Consider the following 20,280-nt stretch of genomic DNA (forward strand, 5'->3'; position numbering starts at 1 on the left):
TGCAGGATCTTAGTTCCCTAACCAGGGATCGAACCCGTGCCCCCTGCAGTAGAAGCGCAGAGTCTTAACCCCTGGACCGCCAGGGAAGCCCCCAGTCATGTCATTTTTGCTCAAAAACAGATAGTAGCTCCCTTGTCTACCAAAGTATTGGGTTGGCCAAAAAGTGCCTTCGATTTTTAAGTAAAAATAAGACACATTTTTCATTTTCACCAAGAACTTTGTTGAACAACTTATTTACCCTTCCGTTCCACTACCTTCTGCCATTTTTTCAGGCAACTTCATAATTGCGTCTTCCCAAAATTTTTTATCTTTTTGAGCAGAGAACTGTTCCAGGTGCCTTTTACAGTCTTCCAGGGAATTGAAATTTTTTCCATTAAGAGAATTTTGTAAAGATCTAAGTAAATGGAAATCCGAAGGTGCAACATCTGGTGAATATGGCAGATGAATCAGAACTTCCCAGCCAAGCTGTAACAGTTTTTGCCTGGTCATCAAAGAAACATGTGATCTTGCATTATCCTGATGGAAGATAATGCGTTTTCTGTTGACTAAGTCTGGACGCTTTTCGTTGAGTGCTGCTTTGATTTGGTCTAATTGGGAGCAGTAATTCTTGGAATTAATCGTTTCGTTTTCCAGAAGGAGCTCATAATAGAGAACTCCCTTCCAATCCCACCATATACACAACATCACCTTCTTTGGATGAAGACCAGCCTTTGGTGTGGTTGTTGGCAGTTCATTTCGTTTGCCCCACGATCTCTTCCGTTTCACGTTATTGTACAGTATCCGCTTTTCATCACCTGTCACAATTTGTTTAATTAATTAATTAACATCTTTATTGGAGTATAATTGCTTTACAATGTTGTGTTAGTTTCTGCTGTATAACAAAGTGAATCAGCTATACGTATACATATATCCCCATATCCCCTCCCTCTTGTGTCTCACTCCCACCCTCCCTATCCCACCGCTCTAGGTGGTCACAAAGCACAGAGCTGATCTCCCCGTACAATGCAGCTGCTTCCCACTAGCTACCTATTTTACATTTGGTAGTGTATATATGTCAATGCTACTCTCTCACTTCGTCCCAAATGGAACGTTTTCATTACGTTTCAATAGAGAATTACATGTGGAAATATGATCAAGAAGGTTTTTTTCACTTATGTGGAACCCAAGCATTAAAGCAGTGAACATATTCAAGCTGGTGCAGGTGATTTTCAACGCTTGATTTGGATATTTTGAGTATGTCGACTATCTCCCGCATGGTATAACGTTGATTGTTGTCAGTTACTATCTCAATTTGATCGTTATCAACATCAACTGGTCTACCCGACCGTGGAGCATCATCCAGCAAGAAATCTCCAACATGAAACTTCACAAACCATTTTTGATATGTTTGGTCTGTCACAGCACCTTCTCCATACACTGCACAAATCTTTTCTTTTGCGTTTCGTTTGAGTTCTTTTTTTTTATTAATAAATTTTATTTATTTATTTATTTATTTTTGGCTGTGTTGGGTCTTCGTTGCTGTGCATGGGCTTTCTCTAATTGCAGCCAGTGGGGGCTACTCTTCTTTGTGGTGCACGGGCTTCTCATTGTGGTGGCTTCTCTTGTTGTGGAGCACGGACTCCAGGCACGCGGGCTTCAGTAGTTGCAGCACGCGGGCTCAGTAGTTGTGGCTCGCGGGCTCTAGAGCACAGGTTCAGTAGTTGTGGTGCACGGGCTTAGTTGCTCTGCGGCATGTGGGATCTTCCCGGACAAGGGCTCGAACCTGTGTCCCCTGCATTGGCAGGTAGATTCTCAACCACTGCGCCACCAGGGAAGCCCTCGGTTGCGTTTTTACCTTTCTTGAAATAATAAAGCATAATATGCCCAAAATGTTGCTTTTTTCTTCCATCTTCAATATTAAAATGGCTACAGAAAAATTCACCAATTTTGATAAGTATTTTTTTTTTTTAAATGCATGCTGATATGGCAGCTGTCACATATAGTCTAACAAAATTGTTTCGAATGAAGTTAAAGATAACTAAGTGCTACTAGAGCCATCTTACGGAAAAAACTGAAGGAACCTTTTGGCCAACCCAACAAATACGTACTCCAAAGTCTACCATTAAACTTCTCTACAATACAGCCTATTCTGTACCAGTCTGTCTTCTGTTTTATTTCTACAGGTAACCTACACTGAATTGCTCACATTTCCCCAAACACCCTGTACTTCCCTGCTTCTGTACTTTTGCTTATGTATTTTCTTTTTTTTTTTTTAAAGGTATTTAAAAAAATTTATTTATTTTTGGCTGCGTTGGGTCTTTGTTGCTGTGCAGGGGCTTTCTCTAGTTGTGGTGAGCGGGGGCTGCTCTTCCTTGCAGTGCACGCGCTTCTCATTGCGGTGGCTTCTCTTGTTGCAGAGCACGGGCTCCAGGTGCTTGGGCTTCAGGAGCTGTGGCTTGCGAGCTCCAGAGCGCAGGCTCAGCAGCTGTGGCGCATGGGCCTAGTTGCTCCGCGGCATGTGGGATCCTCCCGGACCAGGGCTCCAACCCATGTTCCCTGCATTGGCAGGTGGATTCCCAACCGCTGCACCACCAGGGGAGCCCTATGTGTTTTCTTATGTTTGGAATAACCTACTTCTCTGTATCTCTCCTTGTTGAAATCCTAATAGCCCTACAAGTCCCCTCAAGCTTTCAGTGAAGCCTTTCCTAGTATTCCATTTGGGGGAATGTCTTTCTCCTTTAATGCTATGTGACTGTGTGTCATTTTCTTATGGTACTTATCAAATTGTGCCTTGAATTTAAGCACAGAGTTATTTTTTTTTTAACATCTTTATTGGAGTATAATTGCTTTACAATGGTGTGTTAGTTTCTGCTGTATAACAAAGTGAATCAGCTATATGTATACATATATCCCCATATCGCCTCCCTCTCGTGTCTCCCTCCCACCCTCCCTATCCCACCCCTCTAGGTGGTCACAAAGCACGGAGCTGATCTCCCAGCACAGAGTTATTTTAAAACTCTTAACCACTAATGTTTCACTGCCCCTCAGACTTGTTCACACATCTTAAATTATAAGCTCTTTGAGGCCGGAGACCCTGGTTTGTCCCTGTAGCATCTAATACAGTGTTTTGTACAAATTTGTGTTTAGCTAAAATTTGTTTAGTATTTACTGTATGCCAGACATTGGGCAAAGTACTGTGCCTGTGTTAATTTGTTAATTCTCATAGCAATCCTTTTTGCAGCTGAGGAAACAGTCACAGAAAGGTTAAGTCAGTGCTGTTTAAAGTGCCAGTCTCAATAAGCTTGAGCCAGAATGTAAATCAATGCACCGCTTCCTTCATCAAGAAAGTCTTGTTTAAAATAATCAACTGTATCATAAGCATACTGTTAACAGCGTGTTTAGTGATATAGCTGATTTGCTCCTTATCTTGGTATCAGACAGTGAGAAACAGCAGGAGGTCCTTATCTTTGAGCAGCACCAGGTTAAGTAATCTGCCCAAAGTCACAACTTTCAGTAGAACTAGAATTCATACTAAGGCATTTTGATTCTAGCATTCATTACTCTTAATAATAAATGCTTCTTCTTATACTATGTAATTAATAAATTTCTATTGTTGAATTATAATCTAATTGAAAATTTTCTAGCATTATAGGCATTTGGAGAGTGAAGTATGATTGTATATTGTTTTTAAGACTAAGACTTGTCTTTGCATTATTTCAGAGAATGCAGTTATCTTACTTTAGTATTTTAATTTCTTAATCAGCTCTGGAAGACAAAGAAAGTATGTAAGAACTCTGCTATAGCATTAAAGCAAGAAATAGATGTTGTGTTTCAAGAAAATGAAGTGATGGTTCTTGCAGTTGATGATATAAAACGTCTGCAAGTGAGTATTTTTTAGAAAATAGTTGGAAGAAGTGTTTTGATTGAACTCTCAATTCAAAATTTTTCTTGTTTGTTTTTGGACTTCATCATGCATAATTGTATAGTATCTAACAGATGCTCAGTAGGTATCAGTTTTATAAATATGTGGGTCTTGAGCTGAGGCTCAGATATGCTAGTATTTAGAATTAAACAAGGTGATACCTTGCTTGCCTCATTCCTCTCCTGTTAGTAACTGGAAGACAGGGAGCAAGAACATGTGAGAGAATGAGAGAGGTAGTGGAATGGAACTAGAGTGAAGAGAGAAATGGAATAGAGGAGAGGAGAGAGAAGTAGAGGGAGCACGCACATGGAAGTTGTGAGATGTAGCAAGAGCTTGAGACAGACTGACAGACTGACCCATTTTAATTTTAATTTGTCTTTTTATGTAATGTCTGTCTCAGTCCTGTTTCACCAAACCCCTTGAAAAATATCAGGGAAGTGTATTTTAATAAACGATAGCCCTATTAAAATGGGCTTTGTGAAGAAATGGGAAACAGAGTGTGGAGCTAGCTGTGGGATTGCAAATCAGACAGATGTGTCTCAGGTGGTGGGCACAGCAGCTGCTTTTTAAACCTTTTAAAGCTTGTTTTATTTTACGAAAATGTATATGAACCGCAAAAGTGAAATGAAATGGAAGTGTGAAGTGCTAAATGCAGCTGCTGAGAAAAGAATAGGGTTTTGTTGTTCCCCTGGGAGCTCTTGTTGGTTATATTCATTTTAATTTTTCAGTTGAAGTCTCTGTTCTAAAGAACAAAAACTGCTCTTACAGTCTAATACCTGATTGTGACTTATTTTTCATTAGCTCATTAATGGAAACACAGGTCAGATTGATTATCTGACTGAAGCTCAAGTGAGTTGCTGTTGCTTAAGTCCACATCTTCAGTACCTTGCATTTGGAGGCGAAGATGGAGCCATTCGGGTATTCAGTTCTCTTCTGCAGAGGCAGTCTGTGCAGTATAGTTTTTATTTAAAATTAATGATACACCTGGCATTGTAGACTTATACACTAAATAAATCTTTCTATGATAATTAGTCATTCCTCTGTTAGATTAAAAATAATCTTAACAATCCTATTAGTTGTATATTTTTCATATTGCTTTTACTATTCTTTCTCATACTTTTTGACTTTTTGTGTTCCTTATTCTCTGCCCAGTTGTCTTGCTGTTCTCCAAATATATCAAACACTCTCAGAGATTTAGCTAACTGTGCAAAGAGCATTTTTTCTCTTCTTAGAAACTTGGCCATTTAGGGGTGTAAGTTGTTTCCATGTTGGTTCTGATCAGGTTCATCGGGAATATCAGTGCAGGTGCCTTATGTTTACCTATTTCACCAGTCCTCACTGTTCTACGTTTGGTATTAGAAGTACACCAGTTTACCACCTGAAATCCTTAATTTATCAAGTAAGATCAAATAAATAAAAATAAAATCAGCTTGTAAGGAAAAAAAGACAGTATAATAAAAATCATTTTGGAAAAAAGTGATTTCATCACAAGTGAAATTCATCACAAAAGCACATTTTCTCTAGGTACATAATAGTTTTTCAAAGAATTTTGACTCCTTTTCTCACCTGAGCTTTTTGGAATTGTTTCTTAATTTGTTAATTATGCCACTAGCCACATTTATTTGACTTTGGATTCATTGTCGTAAGGAACTACACAAATATTCTCCAGTCCGTATTGCCCCACAAAGAGGAGTTTTTTTTTTACCTTTCAGCTTTATTGAGATATAATTGACATACAGCACTGTATAAGTTTAAGGTATACAGCGTAATTATTTGACTTACATCATGAAATGGTTATCACAGTAAGTTTAGTGAACATCCACCATCTCACGTAGACACAAAATCAAAGAAATAGAAAAATATTTTTCCTTTTGATGAGAACACTTAGGATTTACTCTCTTAATAACTTTCATGTAGAGTGTACAGCAGTGTTAATTATATTTATCGTGTTGTACATTACATCCCTAGTGCTTACTTAGTACATATTTACTTATTAGTGTGAGTTTATTTGAAAGCCTTTTTGATGTAGTTGTTATTTTTTGAGTTCTTTTCTACTTTCTTATTTTCTGTATTTGGCATATTAATCTTTAGCCCTTTCAAGTCTCCTCAGTGTACTGCCTCCCAGCCTGCTCGTATCCTCTTTTCCTTTACCTGTCTCCCTCATCATCCTTTATCTTGCATTGTCTCTGTGTTGTTTTATAAAGAGCTTGCCTTGTCTCTCATCCAGGATTTTTTTCTTTCTTCCTTCTCATCCATCTTAAATGTCATTTTCTTTTTGGAGGCTGAGCTCAGACTGCTACTTGTTTGATGAATTGGGTAGTTGAATACTCAGAAGGACCACTGGTTCCTACTGCCATCTGGTCATTCCAGTGAATGTTTTATTTTAGGGTGTGTATGTGTGTGTGTGCATAGATGTGCATGTCTGTATTTGTGCCATTCATTTGTGTCTCTTTAGTTAAACTGAAAGCACTTGAGATGGAAATTCTATACCCTTCTGTAGTCTAGTTTCGATTTAATATTTTGGGGTTGTAATGCCTGGGTGTTGCTGAATTTCTTTGTATTAATTTTCTCTGGTTTTTTACTTTGAAGATTTTAGAACTCCTAAACAACAGAATCTTCCGATCCAGGATTGGGCATAAGAACACTGTACGGCACATGCAGTTCACAGCTGATGCAAAGACTCTTATCTCAAGCTCTGATGACTCTGCAGTTCAGGTGAGAGGGAGGTTGAACCTCTAACATACATAATGCTGACTCTAATGAAGGAACACTTTGATTATGCCTCAAATCTAATATGTATTTTAAACTTTCAGATCAGATTATTTTGGGCTTCCCTTTAGATTATGCACATGGGCATAAATGAAACCCATATTTTTCTGTCAGTGAGGCACGCAGTTTGACTCAGAACCCTCTAATGGGAGATTGTTTATTTTGAAAATCAAGCATTCATTTGAATTCTCCACCTGCCTTGGTACTTGGATTTGAATCAATAAATATACTTTTTGCCACATTTATGTAATTTCTATTTTTCTTTACAGTAGTAAAATCTGATTGAAATAATTTCATTCTTTCCTTTAAGCGTAAGATGTTTATTACAGGGATAAAATCCTGTGAAAAAAGAATAGTTTACCATAACGAAGGATTGTGGATCTAGAGGCCTTAAGCCTACTGTATGTTCTTTTATTTTTTTATTTTTTTAACATCTTTATTGGAGTATAATTCCTTTACAATGGTGTGTTAGTTTCTGCTTTATAACAAAGTGAATCAGTTATACATATACATACATCCCCATATCTCCTCTGTCTTGCGTCTCCCTCCCACTCTCCCTATCCCAGCCCTCTAGTTGTTCACAAAGCACCGAGCTGATCTCCCTGTGCTATGTGGCTGCTTCCCACTAGCTATCTGTTTTACATTTGGTAGTATATATAAGTCCATGCCATTCTCTCACTTCATCCCAGCTTACCCTTCCCCCTCCCCGTGTCCTCAAGTCCATTCTCTACATCTGCATCTTTATTCCTGTCCTGCCCCTAGGTTCTTCAGAACCATTTTTTTTTAGATTCCATATGTATGTGTTAGTATACGGTATTTGTTTTTCTTTCTGACTTACTTCACTCTGTATGACAGACTTTAGGTCCATCCACCTCACTACAAATAACTCAATTTGGTTTCTTTTTATGGCTGAGTAATATTCCATTGTATATATGTGCCACATCTTCTTTATCCATTCATCTGTCGAAGGACACTTAGGTTGCTTCCATGTCCTGGCTATTGTAAATAGAGCTGCAGTGAACATTGTGGTACATGACTCTTTTTGAATTACGGTTTTTTCAGGGTATATACCCCGTAGTGGGATTGCTGGGTCGTATGGTAATTCTATTTTTAGTTTTTTAAAGAACCTCCATACTGTTCTCCCTAGTGGCTGTATCAATTTACATTCCCACCAACAGTGCAAGAGGGTTCCCTTTTCTCCACACCCTCTCCAGCATTTATTGTTTGTAGATTTTTTGATGATGGCCGTTCTGACCGGTGTGAGGTGATGCCTCATTGTAGTTTTGACTTGCATTTCTCTAATGATTGGTGATGTTGAGCATCCTTTCATGTGTTTGTTGGCAATTTGTATACCTTCTTTGGAGAAATGTCTGTTTAGGTCTTCTGCTCAATTTTGGATTGGGTTGTTTGTTTTTTTGATATTGAGCTGCATGAGCTGCTTGTAAATTTTGGAGATTAATCCTTTGTCAGTTGCTTCGTTTGCAAGTATTTTCTCCCATTCTGAGGGTTGTCTTTTCATCTTGTTTATGGTTTCCTTTACTGTGCAAAAGCTTTTAAGTTTCACTAGGTCCCATTTGTTTATTTTTGTTTTTATTTCCATTTCTCTAGGAGGTGGGTCAAAAAGGATCTTGCTGTGATTTATGTCATAGAATGTTCTACCTATGTTTTCCTCTAAGAGTTTTATAGTGTTTGGCTCTACATTTAGGTCTTTAATCCATTTGGAGTTTATTTTTGTGTATGGTGTTAGGGAGTGTTCTAATTTCATTCTTTTACATGTAGCTGTCCAGTTTTCCCAGCACCACTTATTGAAGAGGCTATCTTTTCTCCATTGTATATTTTTGCCTCCTTTATAGGTGCGTGGGTTTATCTCTGGGCTTTCTATCCTGTTCCATGATCTGTATTTCTGTTTTTGTGCCAGTACCATACTGTATTGATTACTGTAGTTTTGTAGTATAGTCTGAAGTCTGTGAGCCTGATTCCTCCAGCTCCATTTTTCTTTCTCAAGATTGCTTTGGCTATTCGTGGTCTTTTGTGTTTTCATACAAATTGTGAAATTTTTTGTTCTAGTTCTGTGAAAAATGCCATTGGTAGTTTGATAGGGATAGCATTGAATCTGTAGATTGCTTTGGGTAGTATAGTCATTTTCACAACATTGATTCTTCCAATACAGGAACATGGTATATCTCTCCATCTGTTTGTATCATCTTTAATTTCTTTCATCAGTGTCTTATAGTTTTCTGCATACAGGTCTTTTGTCTCCTTTGGTAGGTTTATTCCTAGGTATTTTATTCATTTTGTTGCAGTGGTAAATGGGAGTGTTTCCTTAATTTCACTTGCAGATTTTTCATCTTTAGTGTATAGGAATGCAAGAGATTTCTGTGCATTAATTTTGTATCCTGCAACTTTACCAAATTCATTGATTAGCTCTAGTAGTTTTCTGGTAGCATCTTTAGGATTCTCTATGTATAGTATCATGTCATCTGCAAACAGTGACAGCTTTACTTCTTCTTTTCTGATTTGTATTCCTTTTATTTCTTTTTCTTCTCTGATTGCTGTGGCTAAAACTTCCAAAACTATGTTGAATAATAGTGGTGAGAGTGGACAACCTTGTCTTGGTCCTGATCTTAGTGGAAATGGTTTCAGTTTTTCACCATTGAGAACAATGTTGGCTGTGGGTTTGTCATATATGGCCTTTATTATGTTGAGGTAAGTTCCCTCTATGCCTACCTTCTGGAGGGTTTTTATCATAAATGGGTGTTGAATTCTGTTGAAACCTTTTTCTGCATCTATTGAGATGATCATATGGTTTTTCTCCTTCAATTTGTTAATATGGTTTATCACACTGATTGATATGCGTATATTGAAGAATACTCGTATTCCTGGGATAAACCCCACTTGATCATGGTGTATGATCCTTTTAATGTGCTGTTGGATTCTGTGTGCTAGTATTTTGTTGAGGATTTTTGCATCTATGTTCATCAATGATATTGGCCTGTAGTTTTCTTTTTTGTATGACATCTTTGTCTGGTTTTGGTATCAGGGTGATGGTGGCCTCATAGAATGAGTTTGGGAGTGTTCCTCCCTCTGCTATATTTTGGAAGAGTTTGAGAAAGATGGGTGTTAGCTCTTCTCTAAATGTTTGATAGAATTTGCTTGTGAAGCCATCTGGTCCTGGGCTTTTGTTTGTTGGAAGATTTTTAATCACAGTTTCAATTTCAGTGTTTGTGATTGGTCTGTTTATATTTTCTGTTACTTCCTGGTTCAGTCTCAGAAGGTTGTGCTTTTCTAAGAATTTGTCCATTTCTTCCAGGTTGTCCATTCTATTGACATATAGTTGCTTGTAGTAATCTCTCATGATCCTTTGTATTTCTGCAGTGTCAGTTGTTACTTCTCCGTTTTCATTTGTAATTCTGTTGATTTGAGTCTTCTCTCTTTTTTTCTCAATGAGTCTGGCTAATGGTTTATCAATTTTGTGTATCTTCTCAAATAACCAGCTTTGAGTTTTATTGATCTTTGCTATTGTTTTCTTCATTTCTTTTTCATTTATTTCTGATCTGATCTTTATGATTTCTTTCCTTCTGCTAACTTTGGGGTTTTTTTGTTCTTCTTTCTCGAATTGCTTTAGGTGTAAGGTTAGGTTGTTTATTGAGATATTTCTTGTTTCTTGAGGTAGGATTGTATTGCTGTAAACTTCCCTCTTAGAACTGCTTTTGTTGCATCCCATAGGTTTTGGGTAATCATGTTTTCATAGTCATTTGTTTCTAGGTATTTTTTGATTTCCTCGGTGATCTGTTGATTATTAAGTAGTGTATTGTTTAGCCTCCGTGTGTTTGTATTTCTTACAGATTTTTTCCTGTAATTGATATCTAGTCTCATAGTGTTGTGGTTGGAAAAGATATTGATACAATTTCAATTTTCTTAAATTTACCAAGCCTTGATTTGTGACCCAAGATGTGATCTATCTTGGAGAATGTTCCATGAGCACTTGAGAAGAAAGTGTATTCTGTTGTTTTTGGAGGGAATGTCCTATAAATATCGGTTAAGTCCATCTTGTTTAATGTATCATTTAAAGCTTGTGTTTCCTTATTTATTTTCACTTTGGATGATCTGTCCATTGGTGAAAGTGGGGTGTTAAAGTCCCGTACTATGATTGTATTACTGTCGATTTCCCCTTTTATGACTGTTAGTATTTGCCTTATGTACTGAGGTGCTCCTATGTTGGGTGCATAAATATTTACAATTGTTATATCTTCTTCTTGGATTGATCCCTTGATCATTATGTAGTGTCCTTCTTTGTCTCTTGTAGTAGTCTTTATTTTAAGGTCTATTTTGTCTGATATGAGAACTGCTACTCCAGCTTTATTTTGATTTCCATTTGCATGGAATATCTTTTTCTCTCACTTTCAGTCTGTATGTGTCCGTAGGTCTGAAGTGGGTCTCTTGTAGACAGCATATATACGGGTCTTGTTTTTGTATCCATTCAGCTGGTCTATGTCTTTTGGTTGGAGCATTTAATCCATTTATATTTAAGGTAATTATCAATATGTATGTTCCTGTTACCATTTTCTTAATTGTTTTGGGTTTGTTATTGTTGGTCTTTTCCTTCTCTTATGTTTCCTGCCTAGAGAAGTTCCTTTAGCGTTTGTTGTAAAGCTGGTTTTGTGGTGCTGAATTCTCTTAGCTTTTGCTTGTCTGTAAAGGTTTTAATTTCTCTGTCGAATCTGAATGAGATCCTTGCTGGGTAGAGTAATCTTGGTTGTAGGTTTTTCCCTTTCATCACTTTAAATATGTCCTGCCAGTCTCTTCTGGCTTGCAGAGTTTCTGCTGAAAGATTAGCTGTTAACCTTATTGGGATTCCCTTGTGTGTTATTTGTTGTTTTTCCCTTGCTGCTTTTAATATTTTTCTTTGTATTTAATTTTTGATAGTTTGATTAGTATGTGTCTTGGCATATTTCTCCTTGGATTTGTCCTGTATGGGACTCTCTGCGCTTCCTGGACTTGACTATTTCCTTTCCCATACTAGGGAAGTTTTCAACTATAATCTCTTCAAATATTTTCTCAGTCCCTTTCTTTTTCTCTTCTTCTTCTGGGTCCCCTGTAATTCGAATGTTGGTGCGTTTAATGTTGTCCCACAGGTCTCTGAGACTGTCCTCAATTCTTTTCATTCTTTTTTCTTTATTCTGCTCTGCGGTAGTTATTTCCACTATTTTATCTTCCAGGTCACTTATCCGTTCTTCTGCCTCAGTTATTCTGCTATTGATTCCTTCTAGAGAATTTTTAATTTCATTTATTGTGTTGTTCATTATTGTCTGTTTGCTCTTTAGTTCTTCTAGGTCCTTGTTAAACATTTCTTGTATTTTCTCCATTCTATTTCCAAGATTTTGGATCATCTTTACTCTCATTATTCTGAATTCTTTTTCAGGTAGACTGCCTATTTCCCCTTCATTTGTTTGGTCTGGTGGGTTTTTACCTTGCTCCTTCATCTGCTGTGTGTTTCTCTGTCTTCTTATTTTGCTTAACTTACTGTGTTTGGGGTCTCCTTTTCGCAGGCTGCAGGTTCGTAGTTCCTGTTGTTTTTGGTGTCTGTCCCCAGTGGCTAAGGTTGGTTCACTGGGTTGTGTAGGCTTCCTTGTGGAGGGGACTGGTGCCTGTGTTCTGGTGGATGAGGCTGGATCTTGTCTTTCTGGTGGGCAGGACCACGTCCGGTGGTGTGTTTTGGGGTGTCTGTCACCGTATTATGATTTTAGGCAGCCTCTCTGCTAATGGGTGGGGTTGTGTTCCTGTCTTGCTAGGTTTTTGTAGCTTGCTGGTCATTGAGTGGAGCTGGGTCTTAGTGTTGAGATGGAGATCTCTGGGAGAGCTTTTGCCATTTGATATTACGTGGAGCCGGGAGGTCTCTGGTGGACCGATGTCCTGAGCTCAGCTCTCCCACCTCAGAGGCACAGGCCTGACACCTGGCTGGAGCACCAAGACCCTGTTAGCCACGTGGCTTTTGACTGAACATTTTTATTCCTATCTTAAGAAAATAATCAAGTATGGAGAAATATTTATGCACAGAGGTTTTCTTCAGTGTTATCTGGGTAGCGTTGGAGGGCAAGAGGAGTGGGGAGCCCTCAGGAAGATAAGGAGGTGGCAGAGAAGGGGCTGCCCAGGGTTGCGTCTGCTGCAGCTCCAACCCCTACATGAGGAAGCACTTGTGTGTGTGTACATTCTTTAAAAACTTACTTTATTTTTTTTTATTTTTTAACATCTTTATTGGAGTATAATTGCTTTATAATGGTGTGTAGTTTCTGCTTTATAACAAAGTGAAGCAGTTATACATATACATATGTCCCCATATCTCTTCCCTCTTGCATCTCCCTCCCTCCCACCCTCCCTATCCCACCCCTCTAGGTGGTCACAAAGCACAGAGCTGATCTCCCTGTGCTATGCGGCTGCTTCCCACTAGCTATCTATTTTACATTTGGTAGTATATATAAGTCCATGCCACTCTCTCACTTCGTCCCAGCTTACCTTCCCCCTCCCTGTGTCCTCAAGTCCATTCTCTACATCTTTATTCCTGTCCTGCTCCTAGGTTCTTCAGAACCATTTTTTTTTTTAGATTCCACATGTATGTGTTAGTATACGGTATTTGTTTTTCTCTTTCTGACTTACTTCACTCTGTATGACAGACTTTAGGTCCATCCACCTCACTACAAATAACTCAATTTGGTTTCTTTTTATGGCTGAGTAATATTCCAGTGTATATATGTGCCACATCTTCTTTATCCACTCATCTGTTGATGGACACTTAGGTTTCTTCCATGTCCTGGCTATTGTCAGTAGAGCTGCAATGAACATTTTGGTACATGACTCTTTTTGAATTATGGTTTTTTCAGGGTATATACCCCGTAGTGGGATTGCTGGGTCGTATGGTAGTTCTATTTTTAGTTTTTAAAGGAACTTCCACACTGTTCTCCATAGTGGCTGTATCAATTTACATTCCCACCAACAGTGAAAGAGGGTTCCCTTTTCTCCACACCCTCTCCAGCATTTATTGTTTGTAGATTTTTTGATGATGGCCGTTCTGACCGGTGCGAGATTATATCTCATTGTAGTTTTGATTTGCATTTCTCTAATGATTAATGATGTTGAGCATTCTTTCATGTGTTTGCTGGCAATCTGTGTATCTTCTTTGGAGAAATGTCTATTTAGGTCTTCTGCCTATTTTTGGATTGGGTTGTTTGTTTTTTTGATATTGAGCCACATGAGTTGCTTGTATGTTTTGGAGATTAATCCTTTGTCAGTTGCTTCATTTGCAAATATTTTCTCCCATTCTGAGGGTTGTCTTTTCGTCTTGTTTATGGTTTCCTTTGCTGTGCAAAACCTTTTAAGTTTCATTAGGTCCCATTTGTAAAACTTACTTTATTTTTATCAAAGTTCCAGTGCACATACTTTTAAAAGTCATAGTATTACAAGGCTCATTATAAAAAATAGACTCCCCCATTTCTCTTTCTCTTAAAGCACCACTTTTAGCTTTTAGATGTTTCTTTTGACATTTACCTTCATGACCCTATATTGCATGCTTATAGTGCTAATTCTTGATTTTTAGGTTTGAGGGTTTATCTACTGAATTCCTTATATTAAGATGAAAATTTAGCTCTTTTTCTCCTCCCACCTGTCCTACCTCCAACATATGCACACACCCTTTTGTCGATCCCTGTCATCCCAACACAATCACAACAAAATTTTGTTTAGGTCATTAGTGTCATTGTTATGACTAAGTAGACCAAGTGTACTATGAATTACTTTTCTGCCTTAATGCAATTTAGGAAAAGTCTACCTTTGGTAATAGTTGGAAATTATTTTACCCTAAATCCTTGAAGACATTGTTTTATTTTGTTTTTCCAAGTTTCAAAGCTCATGTTGAGAAGTCTGAAGCCATTCTGATTCCTCATCTTTCTCTCTGGAAGATTTTAGGAAATTCTCTTTGTCCCCAGAATTTTGAAATTTCATGATGATGTGCCTTTGTGTGTTCGTTTCATCCATTGTTTTTGACTTTCACTATCCCTTCTCAGTTTGGAAACTTATGTTTTTCAATTCACAGAAGTTTACTTGAATTATTTCTTTGATTCACTCCCACCCCCCACACTCCCCATATGCTTCCTTTTTCTGTTAACATCCCTTATTCACATATTGGATCTCCTGGACTGATCATCTAGTTTTCTTTTTCTATGTTTCCTCTTTCTGTACCATACTCTATTTTCTGGGAGTTTTCCTCAGCTTTATCTTCCAACCCTTTCATTGAGTTTTTCATTTCTACCATTTTTAATGCCAGAGAGTCCTTTCTATTGTTTGTTTAATTTTTCTGTAGAGCGTGTGTTCTTGTTTTGTAGATGAAATATATCTTACTACTTTGAGGATAGATGGGTATATAAATAATGTATAAATTATATCATATACATTATATATATTTTTTCCCTCAAAATCTAATTTTCCTGCATAGTTGCTCTTCCCTCCAATTTTTTTTTTTTCTCTTTGGTTGTTTTGGCCTCTTATTTTAAATGCCTTCCTCAGCTGTGTGGTGATCATTCATTACCCAGAGATGGATACTAAAAGGCTGACTGGGAGCTCTGTGTATTGACTGAGACCTCCTCTGAAAGGTGATCTGGATGGGGAAAATTTGTTGTCAGTGTCTTTAGGTCTTTGTCTTGGTCTTGTCAGATTCCTAGAGAGGAATCTCTGGTGTTCTCCTGGAGGTTATAAACCTGGCAGACAGGTTCTTAGAGCTAAGTGGGGGAAGAGAGCGGGAAGGGGGGTGTGGATCGTATAATGTCTTGGCGTTTAGTGTGTAAACCTTCACTGATCCCCCTGTTCTCTAAATTGCTATCCTACCCTCAGTTGTGCTTGTGTCCTTTAATCCAGAGATTCTTCTTTCTGGTTTGTTTTAGGAGTATTATTCTGCACTTTATTCTTTTTTTTTTTCTCATAATAACATTGTTTGGGATTCAACAGTGATTCTTTTCTTTTTACAGGAAATTAGTTTTCCTGAACTTTTTGAAGGGATTGGGAAGGACAACATTTCTTTCTTCACAGCTCTGCAGTTCCATCTTCTGTTGTTTTCATGAAGTGTTAAAAATATGGCATTGTTCTGATGAGATCCCTTTGTTCTATCCCCTTCCCTCATTTTTATGGAGACCTTCTCTTTCCTTTGCTGCCATCATCCTTGTTTTTCTCACTTTAGATTCTATTCCCAACAGTTTCTCCTCATTGTAGGATTGTCCTGGTTATTTTTGAGAGTTCATAGGGTCTAGACTGCTTTAGCCTTCCAGACTGTGCCACACAGTACAGTCAGTCTTGCACTCAGTTCCTACTGCTGTTCCCTGTTGGTCCTTCACTTTTCAGTGAATGGTACTTGGCTCTTTTGGGATTCTCCTGTTTTTAGGTTTGTCAGACTCATTATGCTTCCCTCTGCTTCTGCCCATACAGATGCTGTTACTGTGCAAGTCTTGCAGCTCTCAGTTTGTCCCCATTTACTTGTATCTTGTGGTTTTTGGGGATACTATGTCATGTAACATGGTCTTGTTGATATTGTCTGTGCATTTTTGGATTTGCTATTTTAGTTGTTTTGTCTACTCTTATGGAGGCTTCAAGGAGATACCTGCATCACTGCCATCTTCCCACATCTCCTGATACATCTCTTTTTAGCCCCACCCTCATTCCCACCTCTGGATGTACTTTGTGACCTCAGTTTCTGAGCATTTTGGGAGTTCTGTAGTGTCAGTTTTGTTGCTTTTGTCTTTCTAATGCTTTTAAGATTCTGTTTCTTGGTTCTGCAAAGCCAGTTACCATTCTCCTGCTATACAGCCTCCAATGTTTTTTTGTTACCTTCTTTCTCATTCTTGACTTTGTCATTTTAGTGGGGTTTTAGAAGTGAAGGAGAAGGATATAAATGCATATGTTCAAACAGGAGTTAGTATGTATTCTCTTATTTTATATATATGTATATATTTCCTACAGTGGCAATATTTAACTGCACAGTTAAAAACTATTTTGGAAAAAATCTTTTTATGTTATGTCTCTATGAGTCCTATATGATTGGAATGAAATTTGCCTTTAGTACAGAAACTTACTTATATGCTCCCATGGTACTAGTGTATTAGCTCTGAAACTCAGTGTAATATTCACCTTTCTTCCTCTCCACATGGCTTTCAAATGTGTAAAACTAAGCTACATCTGATGAAATTCTGCTGAGACATTGTATACAGTGTAGTCTTTCTGTCAAAAGCTAAATTCACAGGTTTTATGACCTCCTTGAAGATCAGATATTCTCAGCCAGAGGGAGAAATAATTTCTAGGAATATTTTTAGGATCCAAGTTAGATTATTTGTAGAAATGAGTTGTGTTTCATCCTCTTTTTCTGCTCTGCTCAGAATACTTTTTACATTTAAAATGTTTTAATGCATGTACATTCATGCAACAAAACTCTTGGTAGGTATTTCCATGAATTGACTGGTTGGGTTTTTGTTTTATAGTTTTTTTAATGTTTTAATAAATAATTAATTGGAGGTTTGTTTTTTTTCCCCCCAGCTTTACTGAGGTATAATTGGCAAAACTATTATGTTTAAGACATATAATGTGATGATTTGATATATGTACACATTGTGAAATAATTACCACAATCAAGTTAATTAACAGATCTGCAAACCCCTCACATAGTTGCCACTTTTGAGGTTTATTTTAGTCATCTTTGTATCCCCAGTGCCTGGAATGTAGTAGGGGTTCGGTAAATCTTTGTCAAGCTCAACTAAAGTTACTGCCAAAATTTGAAGAATCAGCTCTCTTGATTATAGCACCTAGAGTTGTGAAAGTTGAGGTCTATTTTGGTAGTTTTTGATCTTTTACCTCGATGTAAATAAAGCCCAAGTAGTAGCTGTGTTTACCTGAGCCAATGAATGAGAATATATTGATTCTTACAAGTGTAAAAAGATTCTTTAGCATTTTTTAAAATTTAAATTTATATAGCTGAAAAAATTCTAGTGTACATACATTGCAAAAATTATAGCTAATTGTAGAGACATACCCAAACTCAACCTTTATACATTTGACTGATGATGCTGGTGGAAGTTTAGCTATTATATAAGGTGATTCAACTAGCACAGTATGTTTGAGGTCAACAAAAAAGGTATCCTTGTCATCATTGCCTTATCAGAAAGCATCTGCAACAAAAGCTGCTAAGGCTAGTAGGCTAGTCTTCATTTCCCCTTAGTGATTGTCAAATTCTTTGTTATATCTGCTCAGGAAGGCTCTCTGACTTCTTGATGTGTGGAGGGTAGCAGTAAGAACCTCAGTCAGGAATGAACATTGAATCAGACACAGCTGGGAATGGCAGTGCCAGTCAACCAGGAAGAGCTGTTAATAATAGCCACTGATCCTCTAGTTCAGTAAAGCCCAGAAAGTAGGAGGAGGGAGCCAGAAGGTTCCTAGTGGTAGCGGTCCAGGGTATTTTATGTTTAGTCACACAGGATGCCTTTTTTTCCTGATATGATTTGGGGAGCCAGAAAGCTTCTGTTTCTTCCCCCTACCTCAGCATATCTTATTGCACTCTTAAAATACTGAAATTCCCATTTCATCCTCTTTAGAACTACTCTCACTTCCAGCTCCTCTTCTAAGGTCCCTTGCTCTCATACAAGATACCCTGCTTCTATGAATGAACACTCAGACAGAAAAGATGGAGATATCTGAGAGCCAGGGCTCGGTGGGGCTGGGAGGGTGATTGCTAAATGTGGAGGACAGAGGAGTAAAGAAAGGGGGTAAGAGAGGTGTAATTTCTGTTACAATTTTGCCTAAGCCCAGTAAGAAAAGCCTTAAAGGCATTTCTACTGTTTAACCTTCACCAGTCAAAAACGAGACCCAGAATATTACTAATGTGTATACCTGAGATGGTGGCTGCTTTTTCGTTATCTTTTTATTCCTAATATTAAAAAAATAGAAGAAAATTCTGTGGGAGACTCTCTGATTGCCCACAGCTCAGAAGTCTAGCTTCAGGCTCTCTGGGCTGTTTCTTTGAATATCTTTCTAAACTTTTTTCCCTATACTGTTCCTTCTACATATCCTGTTCCAGTCAGATTGAACTATGAACAGGTACCTGTAATCTTTCCACATTTTCCTGCTCCTGTGCTTTAACTCTAGCATTCATTCTCTTTGTTTGAAATGCCCTTCTCAGTTTGTGAATCATAGTTCCAGCTCACTTCTCAAGCCTACTTTGAACGCATTGTCTCCAACATTGCAATCTCTTCTCTTTCTCTTGTATCTGAGGAGTTCTTCCTGGAGTGCCATGTGAAAAATAATGTACTATATCACTTTTGTCATTTTGAGGATTGCATTAGGGGCTAGGTAAGATCTCTGAAGCTCAGAAATTCCACGACCTGGTCTGAAGCTGCTCTGGTCAACTGACCTTCCCAGGCAGTAGGGCCAGTAGGATTCAGTAGCCTCAGTGGAGCCAGAATCTGGACACTTGGCCTAACTTGTGAGGTTTAGCAATCTGTGAATATGTCGGGATAGTTTTCTTTGGAAAGTTTAATCAGATGGTGAGCTCATGAACATATTGTGACTTTTCTCTATCTTCTGGTATAATTAACTGCTCTCCAAGCAACTGAAGAAAACAGACTTTATTTAGGAGGAAAAATATTTTATTTTGCCCATAGTCAAGTTAATTAACCCCAGCTTTTCTCTTCTCTGTAAAATGGGGATACCATATTCTTATTTGGTTCTCTTCTTTATTTTACTGACGTGCCATGAGGATGAAAGACTTTAGACAAACGAGTGATACACCTCCGCCTCTCTAATGGGATATTATGGGGAAAGGGTTACAGCAGACGTATTTCTCTGATATTCAGGTATGGAATTGGCAGTCAGAGGAATATGTCTTTCTGCAAGCCCATCAGGAAACTGTGAAAGACTTTAGACTCTTGAAAAATTCAAGACTGCTTTCCTGGTCGTTTGATGGAACAGTGAAGGTAATTTGAAGCACATATTTCTTTTTAAAAAAATATTCTAATATTGATCGCATTGATTATATCATGACAGCCAAAAGCAGGTGGCTGATATGTAAATACTTAAATTTTTAAATTTCTAAAATAGAAATGCCTGTTTTCTGTTTACTGCAGTCATCTGCATCTGCTGTGTGTTTATGAGCATTTGTACTAAAAGGCACTTAAAGAGGTCAGAACAACCAATGTGCTAAAGCTCTTGGTTTATATAGATGTCTTCTGGCTGTTTATGCTCAGTATACAAAATGTTCTGAATTGTCAACTTTTGAGTTTTTCTTTGAAGGTATGGAATATTATTACTGGAAGAACAGAAAAAGACTTTGTCTGTCATCAGGATACAGTTCTTTCTTGTGATATTTCTCCTGATGCAACCAAGTTTTCTTCTACCTCTGCTGACAAGACTGCAAAGGTAGGCCAATCGGTTGAAAGGTGCATGCATAAGACCTTGGTTTTTGTTATGTATTATGAGTCCAACTAATGTGTAAAACAGAATAATAAGTTTCTGTCTACATGTCTGTCTCATTTTGTGAATTTTTGGAGGATGCCCATTGACATTTAGTTTGTGTCAGATAGATTAAG

The 20,280-nt window shown here is 37.8% G+C and overlaps 1 protein-coding gene across 6 annotated transcripts in view; it reads left to right on the top strand.

Annotated features, from left to right (window-relative positions):
* APAF1 (apoptotic peptidase activating factor 1) overlaps nt 1–20,280 on the top strand; it is an 87,466-nt gene that overhangs the window by 56,309 nt on the left and 10,877 nt on the right. For all 6 annotated transcript variants that reach the window (XM_059936724.1, XM_059936725.1, XM_059936729.1 and 3 more), the window contains 5 exons: nt 3,743–3,862; nt 4,703–4,819; nt 6,491–6,616; nt 19,549–19,668; nt 19,985–20,110. In XM_059936724.1, coding sequence (XP_059792707.1) covers nt 3,743–3,862; nt 4,703–4,819; nt 6,491–6,616; nt 19,549–19,668; nt 19,985–20,110 — 609 coding nt within the window. The remainder of the gene's footprint in view (nt 1–3,742; nt 3,863–4,702; nt 4,820–6,490; nt 6,617–19,548; nt 19,669–19,984; nt 20,111–20,280) is intronic.

This window comes from Balaenoptera ricei, chromosome 10, assembly GCF_028023285.1.
Source record: "Balaenoptera ricei isolate mBalRic1 chromosome 10, mBalRic1.hap2, whole genome shotgun sequence".
In the NCBI taxonomy this organism is placed as follows: domain Eukaryota; kingdom Metazoa; phylum Chordata; class Mammalia; order Artiodactyla; family Balaenopteridae; genus Balaenoptera; species Balaenoptera ricei.